General features: G+C 53.9%; 4 protein-coding genes across 4 annotated transcripts; 3 read left to right on the top strand and 1 right to left on the bottom strand.

Moving 5' to 3' along the window:
• Window positions 1-1,263: 1,263 nt before the first annotated feature.
• L226DRAFT_583738 (uncharacterized protein) lies at window positions 1,264-5,178 on the top strand (the record flags this gene model as incomplete). The annotated part of the gene is made up of 15 exons (XM_067685559.1): window positions 1,264-1,363; window positions 1,492-1,571; window positions 1,622-1,641; window positions 1,723-1,777; window positions 1,835-2,269; window positions 2,338-2,682; window positions 2,739-2,896; window positions 2,967-3,035; window positions 3,085-3,244; window positions 3,295-3,412; window positions 3,471-3,700; window positions 3,758-3,888; window positions 3,947-3,970; window positions 4,022-4,744; window positions 4,804-5,178. 15 exons carry the CDS (start codon window positions 1,264-1,266, stop codon window positions 4,901-4,903), a joined length of 2,748 nt encoding a protein of 915 aa, XP_067534309.1. The 3' UTR covers window positions 4,904-5,178.
• On the bottom strand, window positions 5,000-8,453 carry L226DRAFT_96508 (uncharacterized protein). The gene is made up of 14 exons (XM_067687387.1): window positions 8,419-8,453; window positions 8,286-8,368; window positions 8,209-8,231; window positions 8,103-8,157; window positions 7,670-8,050; window positions 7,266-7,607; window positions 7,059-7,216; window positions 6,929-6,997; window positions 6,716-6,875; window positions 6,546-6,663; window positions 6,118-6,493; window positions 6,041-6,064; window positions 5,231-5,986; window positions 5,000-5,178 (listed from the first exon to the last, which is right to left on the bottom strand). Exons 2-14 carry the CDS (start codon window positions 8,352-8,354, stop codon window positions 5,097-5,099), a joined length of 2,613 nt encoding a protein of 870 aa, XP_067534308.1. The 5' UTR covers window positions 8,355-8,368; window positions 8,419-8,453; the 3' UTR covers window positions 5,000-5,096.
• A 274-nt stretch (window positions 8,454-8,727) lies between these two features.
• On the top strand, window positions 8,728-9,254 carry L226DRAFT_536012 (uncharacterized protein). Its single transcript, XM_067681025.1, has one exon. It carries the CDS (start codon window positions 8,911-8,913, stop codon window positions 9,184-9,186), a length of 276 nt encoding a protein of 91 aa, XP_067534307.1. The 5' UTR covers window positions 8,728-8,910; the 3' UTR covers window positions 9,187-9,254.
• Window positions 9,255-9,618: 364 nt separating this feature from the next.
• Window positions 9,619-13,338, top strand: L226DRAFT_510029 (uncharacterized protein). The gene is made up of 15 exons (XM_067678242.1): window positions 9,619-9,724; window positions 9,789-9,979; window positions 10,031-10,036; window positions 10,092-10,174; window positions 10,227-10,361; window positions 10,427-10,753; window positions 10,811-11,158; window positions 11,215-11,372; window positions 11,427-11,495; window positions 11,560-11,722; window positions 11,788-11,905; window positions 11,979-12,357; window positions 12,467-12,490; window positions 12,543-13,010; window positions 13,072-13,338. Exons 2-15 carry the CDS (start codon window positions 9,925-9,927, stop codon window positions 13,121-13,123), a joined length of 2,385 nt encoding a protein of 794 aa, XP_067534306.1. The 5' UTR covers window positions 9,619-9,724; window positions 9,789-9,924; the 3' UTR covers window positions 13,124-13,338.
• The last annotated feature ends 4 nt before the right edge of the window (window positions 13,339-13,342 follow it).

The following is a 13,342-nucleotide window of genomic DNA, read 5'->3' as shown; positions in this document are numbered from 1 at the left end:
AAGAACCACTTCAGCTTTGTGAAGAACCACTTCAGCTTTTCAAAGAATCACTTCATTGGTTGTCTGTTGCATGGGCGTGAACCATCTCACTTGAATGCCGGACTACTTGACCGATTGTAGCTGATAATATATTATCTGAGCCTGAATGGTAATAAGGGGAGAATGGTTAAATTAACAAGTCTAAGTAAATGAAACAATTAGTAAATAAGAAATAAACCTGTTGCTTGGGAAAAAGGTCACATAGTATTAGAACAGTGGAACCTAGGAAGCTCTATGAAGCAGAACCACTTAAGCGGAAATGAGATCACTTGAAAAACAAGCAACCACTTAAGCGGTTTGGAATACAGAGACATAACCGCTTCAGCGGAAAGGTGGAACCACTTCAGGGATTGCCTGAAGCGGTCCAGCTAGAAGAATAACCACTTAAGTGGTTGTGTGGTTTCCACAACGTTCATAGACACACATATAGGAATATGTTTTCCAGACCACTAGCCGCCAACGTGAGCTAGTAGAGGAACCAGTTCAGGCATAGAAGAACCGGTGAAGCCTCTGCGGACTTAGAGGGATGGGCAAAGGGTGGTATATGGCCGACAGCATACAGACTACTTACTGAGACTACTACGCGTTTCTTACTGGTCTTATCTTATCAACCGGGCCGATCATATCTCCCATCATCCGCCATCATCCGCCGGATTCCGGCGGAATCCGGCGGAATCCGGCGGAAAGTGCACCATGGTTCAGGTGTTCTCGATCATTGGAGTAATAGTGGTGGTGAAGATGATGCAGGCTCTGGGCTCCGCGCGCAGGCCCGGGCGCTCTATGGCGCTCTGTCTGCTGACTAATCCATTGTTGCCGCCACGAGCCTGAGCGTCTCCTGAATGTCCTGGTAACCTCCTACCTCTGGCATGTATAGAACGGAGAGTTCAGTTCGGGTCGGTACATCGTAGGCAAGGTTGCGACTTCAAGTTATTGCAATTATCAGTAAGTACTTACTGACTCTAAGCACCCTGGGCCCTTATACTGACGTAAGTACAACAACCCTGAAACCGTGACAGTCATATTCGATCATCCCGCAGGCTCAAGCTCTCCTCCGACATCGCGCTGCTTGATTTTGAAGATCCATCTCCTTATTTCTGATTCCCAGAGTCGGAGCGGAGGACGAACCGACATTCAGTCCATTTTTGCCACGTAGCCAACGGCTTTCGCGGTTTTTCGGATCCTCGACCCGGCTTCTTCATCACCAAACTCTCTACCTCTGTTTACATGTCGTCTCCAGAACGGGAAGATCCGCCGACTGTGTTAACGGAACAGGTCAAGGGAAAGAAGAAACAGCGAGCCTGTGATTATTGCAGGCGCAAGAAAAGTACGTCCACACCCCATCTAAGATGCTCACCGAGTCTGAGGCTTACGACGGGCTATCCCTTGTCAGTACGATGTCAGCGGAACAGCGAATATGGTATCGCGTAATCCTTGATTGACTTCCTATCGCAGGTAATGCCGCGGAGATGCCCGATCACCGCTGCTCAAGATGCATAGGCCAGGGCATCGAATGCACTTACGAACCTATTAATGTATGTCCATAGGTCCTTCGGTTGCGTGGACAATACTCACATATATGCAGACCCGTCCGCCCAGCAAGAGGTGAGTTCACGCAGGCTTTCGCGCAGCAAGCTGTGGGTCACTCGCAATCGGGCGCAAATTTACTGACTGCAACGTGAACAGTTATGTTCAAGTTCTCGAGAATCGTCTCCAGAACATGGAGAAGTTATTCGAAGAGGTATTTACGCGCGCAAGTGTCCTGCTCTTTTTATGGGCTGATAGTAAGCTCCGACAGTTACATCCAAACGTACAAATTCCGAAGGATTTGGGCGATGTACCGGATGCCAGTCGTCTGCGAACATCCACGTCCATGAGCCACCTTTCTCGGAACAACACCCGCCACTCAACTCACTCCAACGAGCTAACATCCGCCGTCACTCCACCTCCACCGGACTCCCCGTTGGTGGATTCGGACGAACTAGAGCCTAGTGATGACGAGCTAGAAGCACGTCGGAATATCTTCGAGAGCTTGATGCGCGTCCCATTGATCACTCATCCATCACTAGCTCGGTACCACGGGAAGTCGAGCAACATCTTATTCCTTCAAACCGTGGTGGACATGAAGCAGAAGTTCGCCGGCTCCGAGATTGAGAGACCAAGGAGTGCCGAGCCTATCCTCAGGGACCTCGGTACAACATCGTCTAGACGAGCTGAGTACGGGCCAGTGAGTGTCTGTCTGCCGTGGCGCGGATATTGTCGTTAATATACGTTTCCGATGAACAGACACAATGGCTGAAGACCGCAGCTGCGACGACGCCAAAGCCAACACCATATCGCGACTTCCCACCGCCAGATCTCATGCAGGAGCTAGTGAACGCGTATTTCACGCATTATAACCTCTTCGTGCCCGTGCTACACCGACAGACGATGGAACAAGGGATCAAGGACGGGCTGCACTTCCGTGAACAAGGTTTCGGAGCTGTCCTGTTACTCGTCTGTGCGAACGGAAGTCGCGTGGTCGACGATCCGCGTGTCTTGACGGACGACGGGCGCGTTTCTGGGTGGAAGTGGTTTGAGCAGATTGAGACTGCGCGATGGTCATACCTCGAAACACCACGCCTGGAGGACTTGCAAACCTGCGCGGTAGGTGCGCTCGATGGGACCTCGGCTAGCCGTCAGACTGACTCAACATCGCACAGCTCATATCGATGTACTTTTGGGGAAGCAACATAACGCATAGCAGCTGGACCGTCGTCGGCCTGGGACTTCGCATGGCACAGGATATGGGTGCGCACCGCAAGAAAATGTACAAGACTGTGCCGACCGTAAAAGACGAGTTGATGAAAAGAGTCTTTTGGTGCGTCGCATTGGCGGGTCTATATCTAGAGGCGTTATGCTGATCGCTCTCGCTACCAACCTTCATACAGGGCTTTGACCATCCTGGACCGTATTTACAGCTTTGGTACTGGAAGACCATGCGCGATACATGACGAGGAGTAAGTTGTGACCTCTTCAGTTCTTCTTTGACATTGAGGTGGAAAGTAGCGTCGACGCGGAACCTCTACTGGAAGTAGATGATGAGTACTGGATCCACAGCGATCCGAGCCAAGCGTTTAAGCAGCCGGAGGGGAAGCCATCGTATGTTGCGTATGCGAACTGTCTAGTTCGATTGCTCAAGATCCTGACGTTCGCGTGCCGTACCATCGTGAGTGCTTCCTCGCGATTTTCGGATCTGTCTCATGATCGTGCACATAGTACTCTATCAACAAGTCCAAGTTGATGCTGGGCATGGTTGGTCCTGAGTGGGAGCAGAAGATCGTGGCCGAGTTGGATTCGTCCATCAACAAGTGGGTCGACCTGGTCCCCCCTCACCGTCAGTTCTCAACAATGATACTTCGTTGGTGGATTCCATGGCTGACTCATGTCTGCAGTCAAGTGGGATCCAGACAGAGAGGATCGTGTTTTCTTCGACCAATCAGCCACGCTCTATGCATATTACTACCTTCTGCAGATCGCCATACACCGACCGTTCATGTCTGCTCGCAAACCTTCTCAGCTCACATTACCTTCCCTCGTGATATGCACCAATGCAGCGCGCTCCTGCACGCATGTCATCGGTGTACAGATGAAGAGGACGGGTACGGCTTTGATTCTCAACCGCGTAAGTCAATAACCGCATGGAGAATTTGTTCAACGGCTTGACAGACTGCATCTTCAGATACCACTGTTCACCGCAGGTCTTGTCTTACTCCTCAACTACTGGGGCAAGAAGCGGTCCGGCCAGTCGGACCCGTCCATGCTGGCAGATTTACACAATTGTATGAACGTCTTGAAGCAGCTCGAGAACCAGTAAGTCTCTTCTGCTAGTATCCCATCGTTTCTACGCAGCTCATTGGATACCGCGCAGTACACAATCTACGAAGAGGCTGTGGTATGTCTGTTTCTCCGCATATTCGCAGGGTTTTACTGATCGCGTGATCAGGGGTGTTCTAAATGACCTGATCTCGATGGGAGAGGCAGTTCCTGCTAGAACATCGGAGTTATCGAGCTCAGGGCAGCTTGATCCCCTCAATGGCACTTTCGCTGATGATGCGGTACCGTCAGACGGCCTGCAGTCTTCTTTCCTCCCGATGCCTCCCCCGGAACAGTCAAATACCGATCAGTCTATGCTCTCGCACCTCAACAACCTCCCAACACCATCGAGCCAGATCGCGGACTCGCAAGCGCAAGGGGGCTATGCCATCCGCAATCCGTCCTCCCCTCCCATCTATTCAGAACAGCTAGGCAGAATACCCTTCCACCACGGTTTCAGCCCGCTCTTCTCCCCCGTGAACGGCATTGACACTTCCCGGCAACGGTTTCCCCCACCATTCGACATCTTGACGGCGACGCCGCCTGAGGCAGGGCCAAGCACGCTTCCGCAAGATGGACCGCCGTTGCGAGAGGCCGCGATAGACACAGCGGGCTTAGATGTGAACGCTCCTGAATTCTCGATGAGGGTGGAGGATTTCAGCGAGCTGTTGTCTACTCTCAATGTGCCCCCTTCGCTGATTGCGCAGCAGCCGCCCGCGCCTCAGCAAGCAGGCAGCGCATCTATTCCGATGTCGATGGACAGCGATTCGGACGTATTAATGATGTCGGCGGAGAACATGGCGTTCGCGGGTAACATGATGGAGATGTGGTCTACCGCTCCGACTTCATTCGAGTGAGTCTTCTAAGGGTCGATACTCCAACTGGGCGTGCTACTGACGACCGTTTTCCCAGTTGGGCCGACTGGGAACCGTATCTCGCGAACATGACGGGAGCGGATCAGAACAACCCATTCGACGACCCTCCCGGACCTGCTCCGACGTCTGGTTTCTAGGCCGCAAGTCGGCGATAGTACTTAGTTCCAGTCCCAGTCACGGACTCTCACCCAGCCAACTCACTTCCTGTACTTCTACTGTACACGCGATGTATTCTTCTTAGTCGGGATACAATCAATCTATATGCTAGACAAGGTAGGAGTGAAGCGGGACAGCAACCGGCCGACGGCGCCGTCAGTCCATTGATAACGTCTAGAACTCGGGATGGGCTGCCGTGTCTCCTCCTGGCAAGGGGCCCATCATTTGAAGATAGGTATTCCAATCGATGCCACATCTGAAGCAATATGTCAGTTCATCTACTCTGAGTTCTCGTAGGAGAACCTTACTCAGGAGATGTAGGACTCAGCGCATTGGGCATCGCCCATGGAACATCTGCGAGCTCCCCTTCTAGCCATGACGAGAAGTCGATGTCGGGATTGGCCATCGTACCGGCGCCTTCGGTAGCCATACGGGGCTGAGGAGGTTGCAGAGGATCGGACTGCAGTTGCGGACCCGCAGACGCTCCATCACCATTCTGCAGACACTCAACCAGAGTCTCAAACAGGCTGTCGCCGCACGACATGGCGAAGTCCATGTTGCCGTCCGGTCCGCGAATGCTGAGGCTCTCGTGCAGAGCAGTAGACGTCGATGCCGGAGCAAACACAGAGGTAGCGCGTGTCTCGTCTCGGTAGCTCGATGGGAGGAATAACGTTGGATCTGCCTGTTGCTGGGCAAACGGCGTGGGGTTCGTGTGCTCTTCTGAGATAGTGGCCGAAGGCAAGAGCGGGTCCTTCTGCGGCGAGTCGTAAAAGGCTGACATCTCGCTAAATACGGGTGTCGCTGTGCTGCTACTCGCAGTCGCGAAGGGAGATGGCGTCGAATCGGAGGGCGGAGACGCGGACTTCTTCTTGCGTGCATTGACCGTGCAGACGAACTCTGCGAATTGATCATCTTCTATTTGAGGGTCTCCGGAGATAGATATGCGCAAGTTCTCCATTGCCACAGTTACGAGGTCTCCGAGATCGGATGGTGTCGCTTTCACGTCGGTGGTATCTGGTGATGACTTGGAAGGCGTGATAGTCATCATTGCGCTAAGCAACGCCCTGGTAGTAATGTGGTGAATATCCATTCTTGCAACATCGAGAAATGCTGCCTACCTCACTTTGCGTGCAGCTTGGTTACTTGAGCATTCAGTCAGCGCAGGAAGTCGTAAACAATATTTGGTTAGACTTACTCAACCTCCAGCTCCTTGAAGATATCGACGCACTTCTTGATGTCCGCCACGAGCGTTTCTGTTTCTCTATCGGAGAGTTTTCCGCCCCAGAGATTCATCAATAACACAATAGCCGTGGTGAACAGCGGGAGGTGCAGAGGGGTAAGCGCGCAATTTGACTCCCCGGTGCGTCTCCATTGCGTCTCAATGACCTCCATGCACGCTCGCGCGGCGCTGACGCAAATAGTCATGGAAGGCAGCTGGTGAGAAGACGGGGAGCGGCGCGGCGACGGTATGAACTGTCGGTGGACGAAGATCTGGAATTGGTAAAAGTGGGAATAGAGGAATGCGGATTGATTGAAGAATGTGAGATCCTTGCGGTCAGGATCCCAGCGCACTGTCGATCCTTTGGTTAGTTCGGTCAAATGACAGGGGATTTAGATACTTGCAATGTGCTGGGACGCTGTCTCGCCATTTGTTCAACCCGGAGTCAATCTCAGCGACAATGTTTTGTTTCCACTCTACGCCGTGAAATCCAAGTATGAGCTTGGACTTATTGGTTGTATACTGGGAATTATGAGCGACGAGGACGTTGAACTGGTGGGAAACGGTAACCTACTATGGTGCGCGACGCGAATGCAAGGATCATGAGAAGACGGATGAAACAGTTGGCAAACGCGATCTTTGATGGCCTTCCTGCAGGCTGCTTGAAGGCTAGAGCCGGATTGGGGTTTGTCCAATACTCATCATCGCATTCTATCATGGGATCGAGATCGAAGCTGAGGAGGGACACTGTTCAGCAGCAGCGCTATAAAATTCGATGTGCACTTACTCCTCGTCATGAATAGCGCATGGGCGACCAAGATTGAAGCTCGTCATTCTGTCCATTGCGACCAATACCCTGAATGGGGCGAGACGACAGTCACCAACCCATAATCTGCAGATACAATCACTCAACATACCAGAATGCGCGTTTCCACTGTTCCTGTTCGATCGTAGGGATTGTACCGTACGTCTTTTTTCTATGTGCACCGGCGTCAACCGCCATGCGTATCCCCAGCGTCAAGACCATCCAGTTGCTTTGAGGAAGATTAGAGCTGGTGATATATGCGGCGGTAAGCTGGACGCGTTGTCAGTTACGCCTCAAAAAATCTCGAACGACCACAAACCGCGCATGCTTGAAGATCATGGAGCTTCGGACTCGTCAAGAGGGACCACTGTTCGTGTCCTACTTGGTCAAACCACTCCCAGCCCCGACCAAACCCTGGCTCGTACGCGCGTATTCGGGGATCCTGCGTCCAGGTACTGCCGATGGCGCAAACGAGGAGTACGACGGTGCCAAAGCTCCTATCACGGAAATGCAAGTTTCGCTTGATGTCGTGCTCAAAGGTGGGCCTGTGCAGGAGTGGGAGGTAAGTGTTGAAGTGCTCGAAGTATGCGTCTATGAGGCGGCTCATGAGATCAGGTTCGGGAAAGCCAGTGTGCGGCACTTCGTGGTCGTTCATGGCCATCTGTGACATATTACTTGTCGGCACAGCTCGCAACGAAGACGGCACATTACGAATACACGCACCGGCAACTCGAATGCGAAATGTTGGGGTATGCAGGGTTTATGATACTTTGAGGCCAATTTCCGTTTCAACCCCTTGAGATCGCCCTTCTTCAGGTCCATAACGGTGACAATCAGATCCTTGTTACTGGATTTCCCGTGGTAGCCAAGCGTGCTTCCCATGGGGATGTCCACCTCATCCTCGCTCGACTCCAGCTCATCCGAATCATGCTCAGTGAGCCTGTGAAGTGACGGCGGATACAATGAAGTTGTCGTGTGCTCAGGTGACGAGGATGAATTGAGGACGGTCATCGCGCCAACCGACGCGCCTACTGGGGACTGTCGCGGGTCGCTCTCCGAGGAGTCGCTATGTGGATGCTCTGCGCCTTGGGCGTCCGAATATAGCTGCGACTTGCGGTCAGCGACATATGATATCCTACTGTTTCACGAAGTCTACCTTCTTCACCAGACCCTCCATGCGCTTCAGTCGGTCTTCAAGGGCTTCCACGTACCTACGGAGACTACTTAAGGTGCGTGCTTATAGTGCTGCAATTGTGACCCACCTTCTGGTCGGCCGACCTGACGTCTATATAATCTGGAGTCAGCGTCAGACAACATGGGGCACCCTTGACGGACAGACCTTGGTGACCGGACTATACTGGCAGTCGAGTCCTGCGGCTGCGCATTTGGAGCATCGGTTGCCTGGCATGACGGAAGCATCGCCTAGGAGAAGATATGAGTATTGTAAGACAAAAATCGCATCATAACCCTACGACAGTCCTTGTTACGTATGGTGTCATCCAGCCCCATACCACAGAGAGAACGGGTCGACGGAAAGATGAAGATGAAAGACAGGTAAACTCCGTCTAGCGACCGTCCGAAAGGGCGCTCGAAAAAATAACGTAACGACGTCTCAAAGTCTTGCTGGAAAAGTGATGCTATCGAGATAGCTGTCACCTCTCTCATAACGGGTACCTCCCAAACTTTGCCTCTGGTCTCGGATAGATCATAGACGCTATTCCAGATCGGAGAGTCTGTAGGGGAAGTTGGGAGTCCACCTCCAGACACTCAATCTAAACTTGCTCCTCCTCGATGTGGTTCGCGCAGTGCCAGGATCCGATCTCCGAGAGCAGTGATGGCCATCCAACTGCAGTTCTCCAGAGCAGGTATGGAGGTACTTATTATCATCTCGGCAAATGGAAGCGGAGTGCCTCGTGAAGATGTTCTCTTTCATGATACCCGCACGACCAGACCCGAAGGTTCCGATGGGCCACATATCCAGGACCTCCGCGAGAGTTCATTTCTGGGCGGTCTCCGCTGCTAATTCGAACGGGAACGAAAGGTCCGAAGGTGCGAGGTATCCACGCGCGAGCCCTCTCCCGAAAACTTGCTCGCTCACTGGTGTCACCGTCACTACACAGCAGGACCAAGTGACCAACTCATGGGATATCTTGGTCTCCCCGCGCATCGGAAGCCAACATCACCAAGGGAAGCTCCTTGATAGGAGACACGGCGGTGGCCTACTATGGCAGCCTCCGTGAGTTTCCAATGAGTGACACACTCCTCCATTTTCGGGACCAGGTGATGCTTTCATAAGTCCGAATCAGATGCGATTATGTACTCACAGCATACTGCAAGAGTGATTCAGCGCTCTCCTCCGAGTCCGAATGGTCGATTTGTGTTATGGCTCACCTTTTCTGCGTCTACAGAGGTCGCAAGCCCGAGAATGTTTCATTCTCCTGCGAGGGATAGAGTCTTCTTCGTCTCCTGACATTGTTGTTTTGTTAGGGTTGACGGAGATGGTGGTTCAGAGCAAGTTGAGATGGTTCCGCCACTTCCGGCCCCGAGTTGCGTGTGAAGTCGGCAAGGATCTGGGATCTGAGGCTGTGCTCTGGCCCAGCCTAGCGCTCCGGGCTGATCGGACCGCCTCCAGCCGCCTGCCCCTGCCACACTCCTTCACGGCTTCAAGTACCCTTCCTCAGTACACGTCGGTCGATTACACCAACTCCGCAGCGAATTGGTATACATATATATGCCTCATAGGTTGTTTTCAGGCTCATCTCAGGCCAGTGTTCAGAGGTACGTCCTAACTAGCTCGTCTGAGGAGATGTCGCGGCAACACGTAGCCTCTAACCCCGTTCAGTGCATCAGACATAACGAACTAGCAACCAGTGCTCGCATAGTGCAGGAGACGACGGCATTCTGATTATTTACGAGTCACATAAGGTTCATTGATACGATCGCCGAAAATCATAACGAGGTTTTCCGAAGACAAACCAATGATCAAGAGGCTGAAGCATGCGAAAGCTTGCTCCCTGTGCAGACGTAAGAAGAGTAAGTGGCGAAGTAGTCTTCTAAGCAGACAGCTTGCTGAGAAATTTGCAGTACGATGTAAGAAGGTCCAGAAATGTCCAGACCGCAAGTCAAGCTGACTGTGGGAGCTCAGGCGATGCCTCCGAAAGGCCCGACTTGCGATGCTCAAAATGCGCCATGTATGGCGTCGAATGCCAATATGACTATGACACCGAGGTAGGCCTGACATCATATTTATTGCAGCTCGTACCCACTGATCATTTAAAAGCATCATTCTATAACACCTGTCAAACGAAGTGAAGAAGTTCGCCGCAATACCCGCGAAGGTCATCCATCTCAGCGCCCCAGCTATGTTGAGACGCTTGAGCGTCGGCTCCAGGCAATGGAGGAGTTACTGAAGAAGGTAGGATCTCACATACCCCTATCTTACTGTATATGTCGACAGATACATTGATTATTCACTGGCAGCTGCGCTCTGACGAAGAAACCCAACTGTGCTCTCCAACAACGATCGCCCGCAGCGCTCCGGAACCACCTGATGCTCTTCCTTCGTACTCGGCCATCCGATCATCGAGGCTCAGTCTCCCCGATTTCGATCACGCCAGCGATGTCGAGTCAAGCGATGAGGACAGCGAGGGTCCTTCGACTGCCGTCGGCGATCGCTCGAGATACTACGGCAAGTCAAGCAGCAACTTCTTGATCCGCACAATCGCAGGGTACAAAGCCGATGGCGCCAGTCAACCACTGACGTGGAGTCGGAGCGGGTCTAACACTCCTTCACAACACGGAAGTACAGTGTGTCCATCCCTGTTTTACTTCTTTACAACCTCCGGTCTGACACGTCCCACTCAGCCTCCCCCGAGAGACGTCGTCTCCGACAGGCCCCTGTTCGAAGAACTTCCTCCCCCCGATCTACTACACAAGCTGGTGGACGCCTACTTTGACGAGTTCAACATCTACTTCCCGCTCCTGCACAGACCTACATTCGACCGATGCATCCAAGAGGGGCTCCACGTCCGCGACGACGGCTTCTGCGCAGTCGTCCTCCTCGTCTGCGCGAATGGGAGCCGATGGGTCGACGACGACCGGCTACAGCGCAATCGCGGGCACCCTCCAGGGCTGCACTGGTTCGAGCGCGCCGGTCGGGTTTCTTCAGTGTTCCTAGAGAAGCCAAGTTTGTACGACCTACAAGCGCTCATTGTGAGCCCCATCCGTCTTTTTGCCTCCTTACTTCGGCCATTGACTTGTGCGTGCAGCTGACAGTGGCCTACATGAATGGCACGGATGCACCATATGGAACATGGACTGTGATAGGGGTAGGCCTACGAATGGCACAAGACGTCGGTGTCCATAGGAAGAAGACGTATAGCTCCACCCCGACCGTCGACGACGAACTCTGGCGCCGCGCATTCTGGTGCGTCGATGTCGTATATTTGGTAGCTGATATGGGTCTGATGCGCATGCCAAGGGTGCTTGTCGCGATGGACAGAATGACCAGCTTCGGGATGGGCCGGCCGTGCGCGATCCAGGACGAAGAGTGCGTGACACCCGATCGAAAGGGTAGTAGGCGATCTTGGACTCACCTCGCCCATCTCTGTCAGCTTCGATGTCGATCCCATGACGGAGTGCGACGACGAGTACTGGATGCCCACAGATCCGACCGCTCGCGCCTTCGAGCAACCACCTGGACAGCCATCCAAGGTAGCCTTCGCGAACTGCCTGATGCGACTGCTCAGGGTTCTCGCGTTTGCTTCGCGCACGATTGTGGGTCCCCGACCGGAATCAGAATACTCAGCGTTCGCTTCGGCTTACTACTACCTCCTCGCTAGTACACCACGAACAAGTCGAAGCTCCTCTTCGGCTTCGTCGGACCCGCATGGAAGCAAGGCGTGGTCGCCGAGCTCGATTCTGCGCTCAACAGGTGGATGGACACCGTCCCCGCACACCGTGAGTCGCCTCCCTAGCTGTGGCAAAGTTCTCTATGACTCGGCTCATGATCATTGATCCGGGTCCGGGACAGTGCGATGGGATCCGAAAATGCAAGACCCCACATTCTTCGCCCAATCTGCAGCGCTCTACGCAAGCTTCTACCAAGCGCAAATCAGCATCCACCGCCCGTTCCTCCCCTCCCGCCGCAAGCCCTCCTTAGCGTCCCTCCCCTCGCTCGCGATCTGCACCACAGCCGCGCGCTCCTGCGTGCGCCTGCTCTACGCCCAGCACCTCCGCACCGGGCTGCCGAAGTGCACCCTCTGCTCACTGCTGGTCCCGCTGCACACCGCCGCTACGCTCCTCGTCATCGCGCTCGCGGCGGGCAAGGGCAAGGCGCGGGAGCGGGAGGTTGAGGAGATCGCGGAGGAGATCGGGAAGTGCTTCGAGATGCTGCTGAGCACCGAACCCTAGTGCGTATTCATCCCATCACGGTATCCCATTACCATCCCACTCTCGCCCGCGGTCGCGGGTATAGATATAGATACAGTCATGGCTGACTTCTCCTTGATATATGCGCAGCCACCAGGGTGTAGGCAAGTTCAGGTACGTCTCTCAGCTGATACGATACTGACCAAGTCTACTCACACACCTCCAGAGCGGCCCTTCACGCGCTACTCATCGCAGAACGTCCCTCTGCCCCTCCGCCTTCAAGTTCCAGTGCCCGCACGGGCACTGGCACTGGCACTGGCCCTCAAGCTCCCGGCGCCCAGCCCGAACCCGCACACGACTCGGAGCCGCGCTTCTTCGGCGCGGACGACCTCGGCGGGCTCGTCGTCGCGATGCTGAACAACCTCAGCCTCTCCGACCCGCACGCCGACCTCGAGGACGTCGGGCCCTCGTGGGGCCACCCCGCCGAAGCGCCCTTCTACTATGGTCCTACTAGTGGCAACTTTTCCGAGTCCATACCGGCGCATTCGTCCGGCGCGAACACTGCGGCCGTCGACTCCACACCAATCTTCTCCCCAAACGAGCGCGAGCACTCCGCATCCGCATCTACTCAAGTTCTGCCCCGGGGGGTTCCAATCCACTCCGACCCGTCCCCGTTCACAATGGCCCCCGCAGCGTGCGTCTCTGTCAATCGCATACCAACATCCATTGTAGGCTAATTCTGCCACTCCACACAGACAAGAAGACTGGAGAGCCTTCCTGGAGTACGACCGCACTCAGGGCCTCTGACTCCATGGACCGCGGCCGGCGGGGAGTATCAAATCCGCATACAGCGGGCCAACAGTCAATTTATTGGCGTTACAGTAGTCCGGGAGGTATATACATCGTGGTGTGGGCTGGTCAGTGGCAACGAGATAGCGATTGAGGACCATGTACGGAGACGTGAGGTAGGCGTGAGTAGCTACAATTCAATCATGGCTAGAAGCAGCAGCAAGAGAAAACATAAAC

This window comes from Lentinus tigrinus (genome assembly GCF_003813185.1).
Source record: "Lentinus tigrinus ALCF2SS1-7 unplaced genomic scaffold L226scaffold_16, whole genome shotgun sequence".
Taxonomy (NCBI): Eukaryota; Fungi; Basidiomycota; class Agaricomycetes; order Polyporales; family Polyporaceae; genus Lentinus; species Lentinus tigrinus.
Note: the sequence above shows the minus strand (reverse complement) of the source record. Positions and strands in the feature narration are given on the sequence as shown.

Coding starts and splice junctions, on each gene's coding strand:
- L226DRAFT_96508 (XM_067687387.1), bottom strand. CDS start 8,354: ATGCCAGGCAACCGATGCTCCAAATGCGCAGCCGCAGGACTCGACTGC. Junction 8,232..8,285: donor AGTATAGTCCGGTCACCAAG/GTCTGTCCGTCA, acceptor CAGATTATATAG/ACGTCAGGTCGGCCGACCAG. Junction 7,217..7,265: donor ATGATCTTCAAGCATGCGCG/GTTTGTGGTCGT, acceptor CAACGCGTCCAG/CTTACCGCCGCATATATCAC.
- L226DRAFT_536012 (XM_067681025.1), top strand. CDS start 8,911: ATGGGCCACATATCCAGGACCTCCGCGAGAGTTCATTTCTGGGCGGTC.
- L226DRAFT_510029 (XM_067678242.1), top strand. CDS start 9,925: ATGATCAAGAGGCTGAAGCATGCGAAAGCTTGCTCCCTGTGCAGACGT. Junction 10,754..10,810: donor CTTCACAACACGGAAGTACA/GTGTGTCCATCC, acceptor CGTCCCACTCAG/CCTCCCCCGAGAGACGTCGT. Junction 11,723..11,787: donor CGTTTGCTTCGCGCACGATT/GTGGGTCCCCGA, acceptor CCTCCTCGCTAG/TACACCACGAACAAGTCGAA.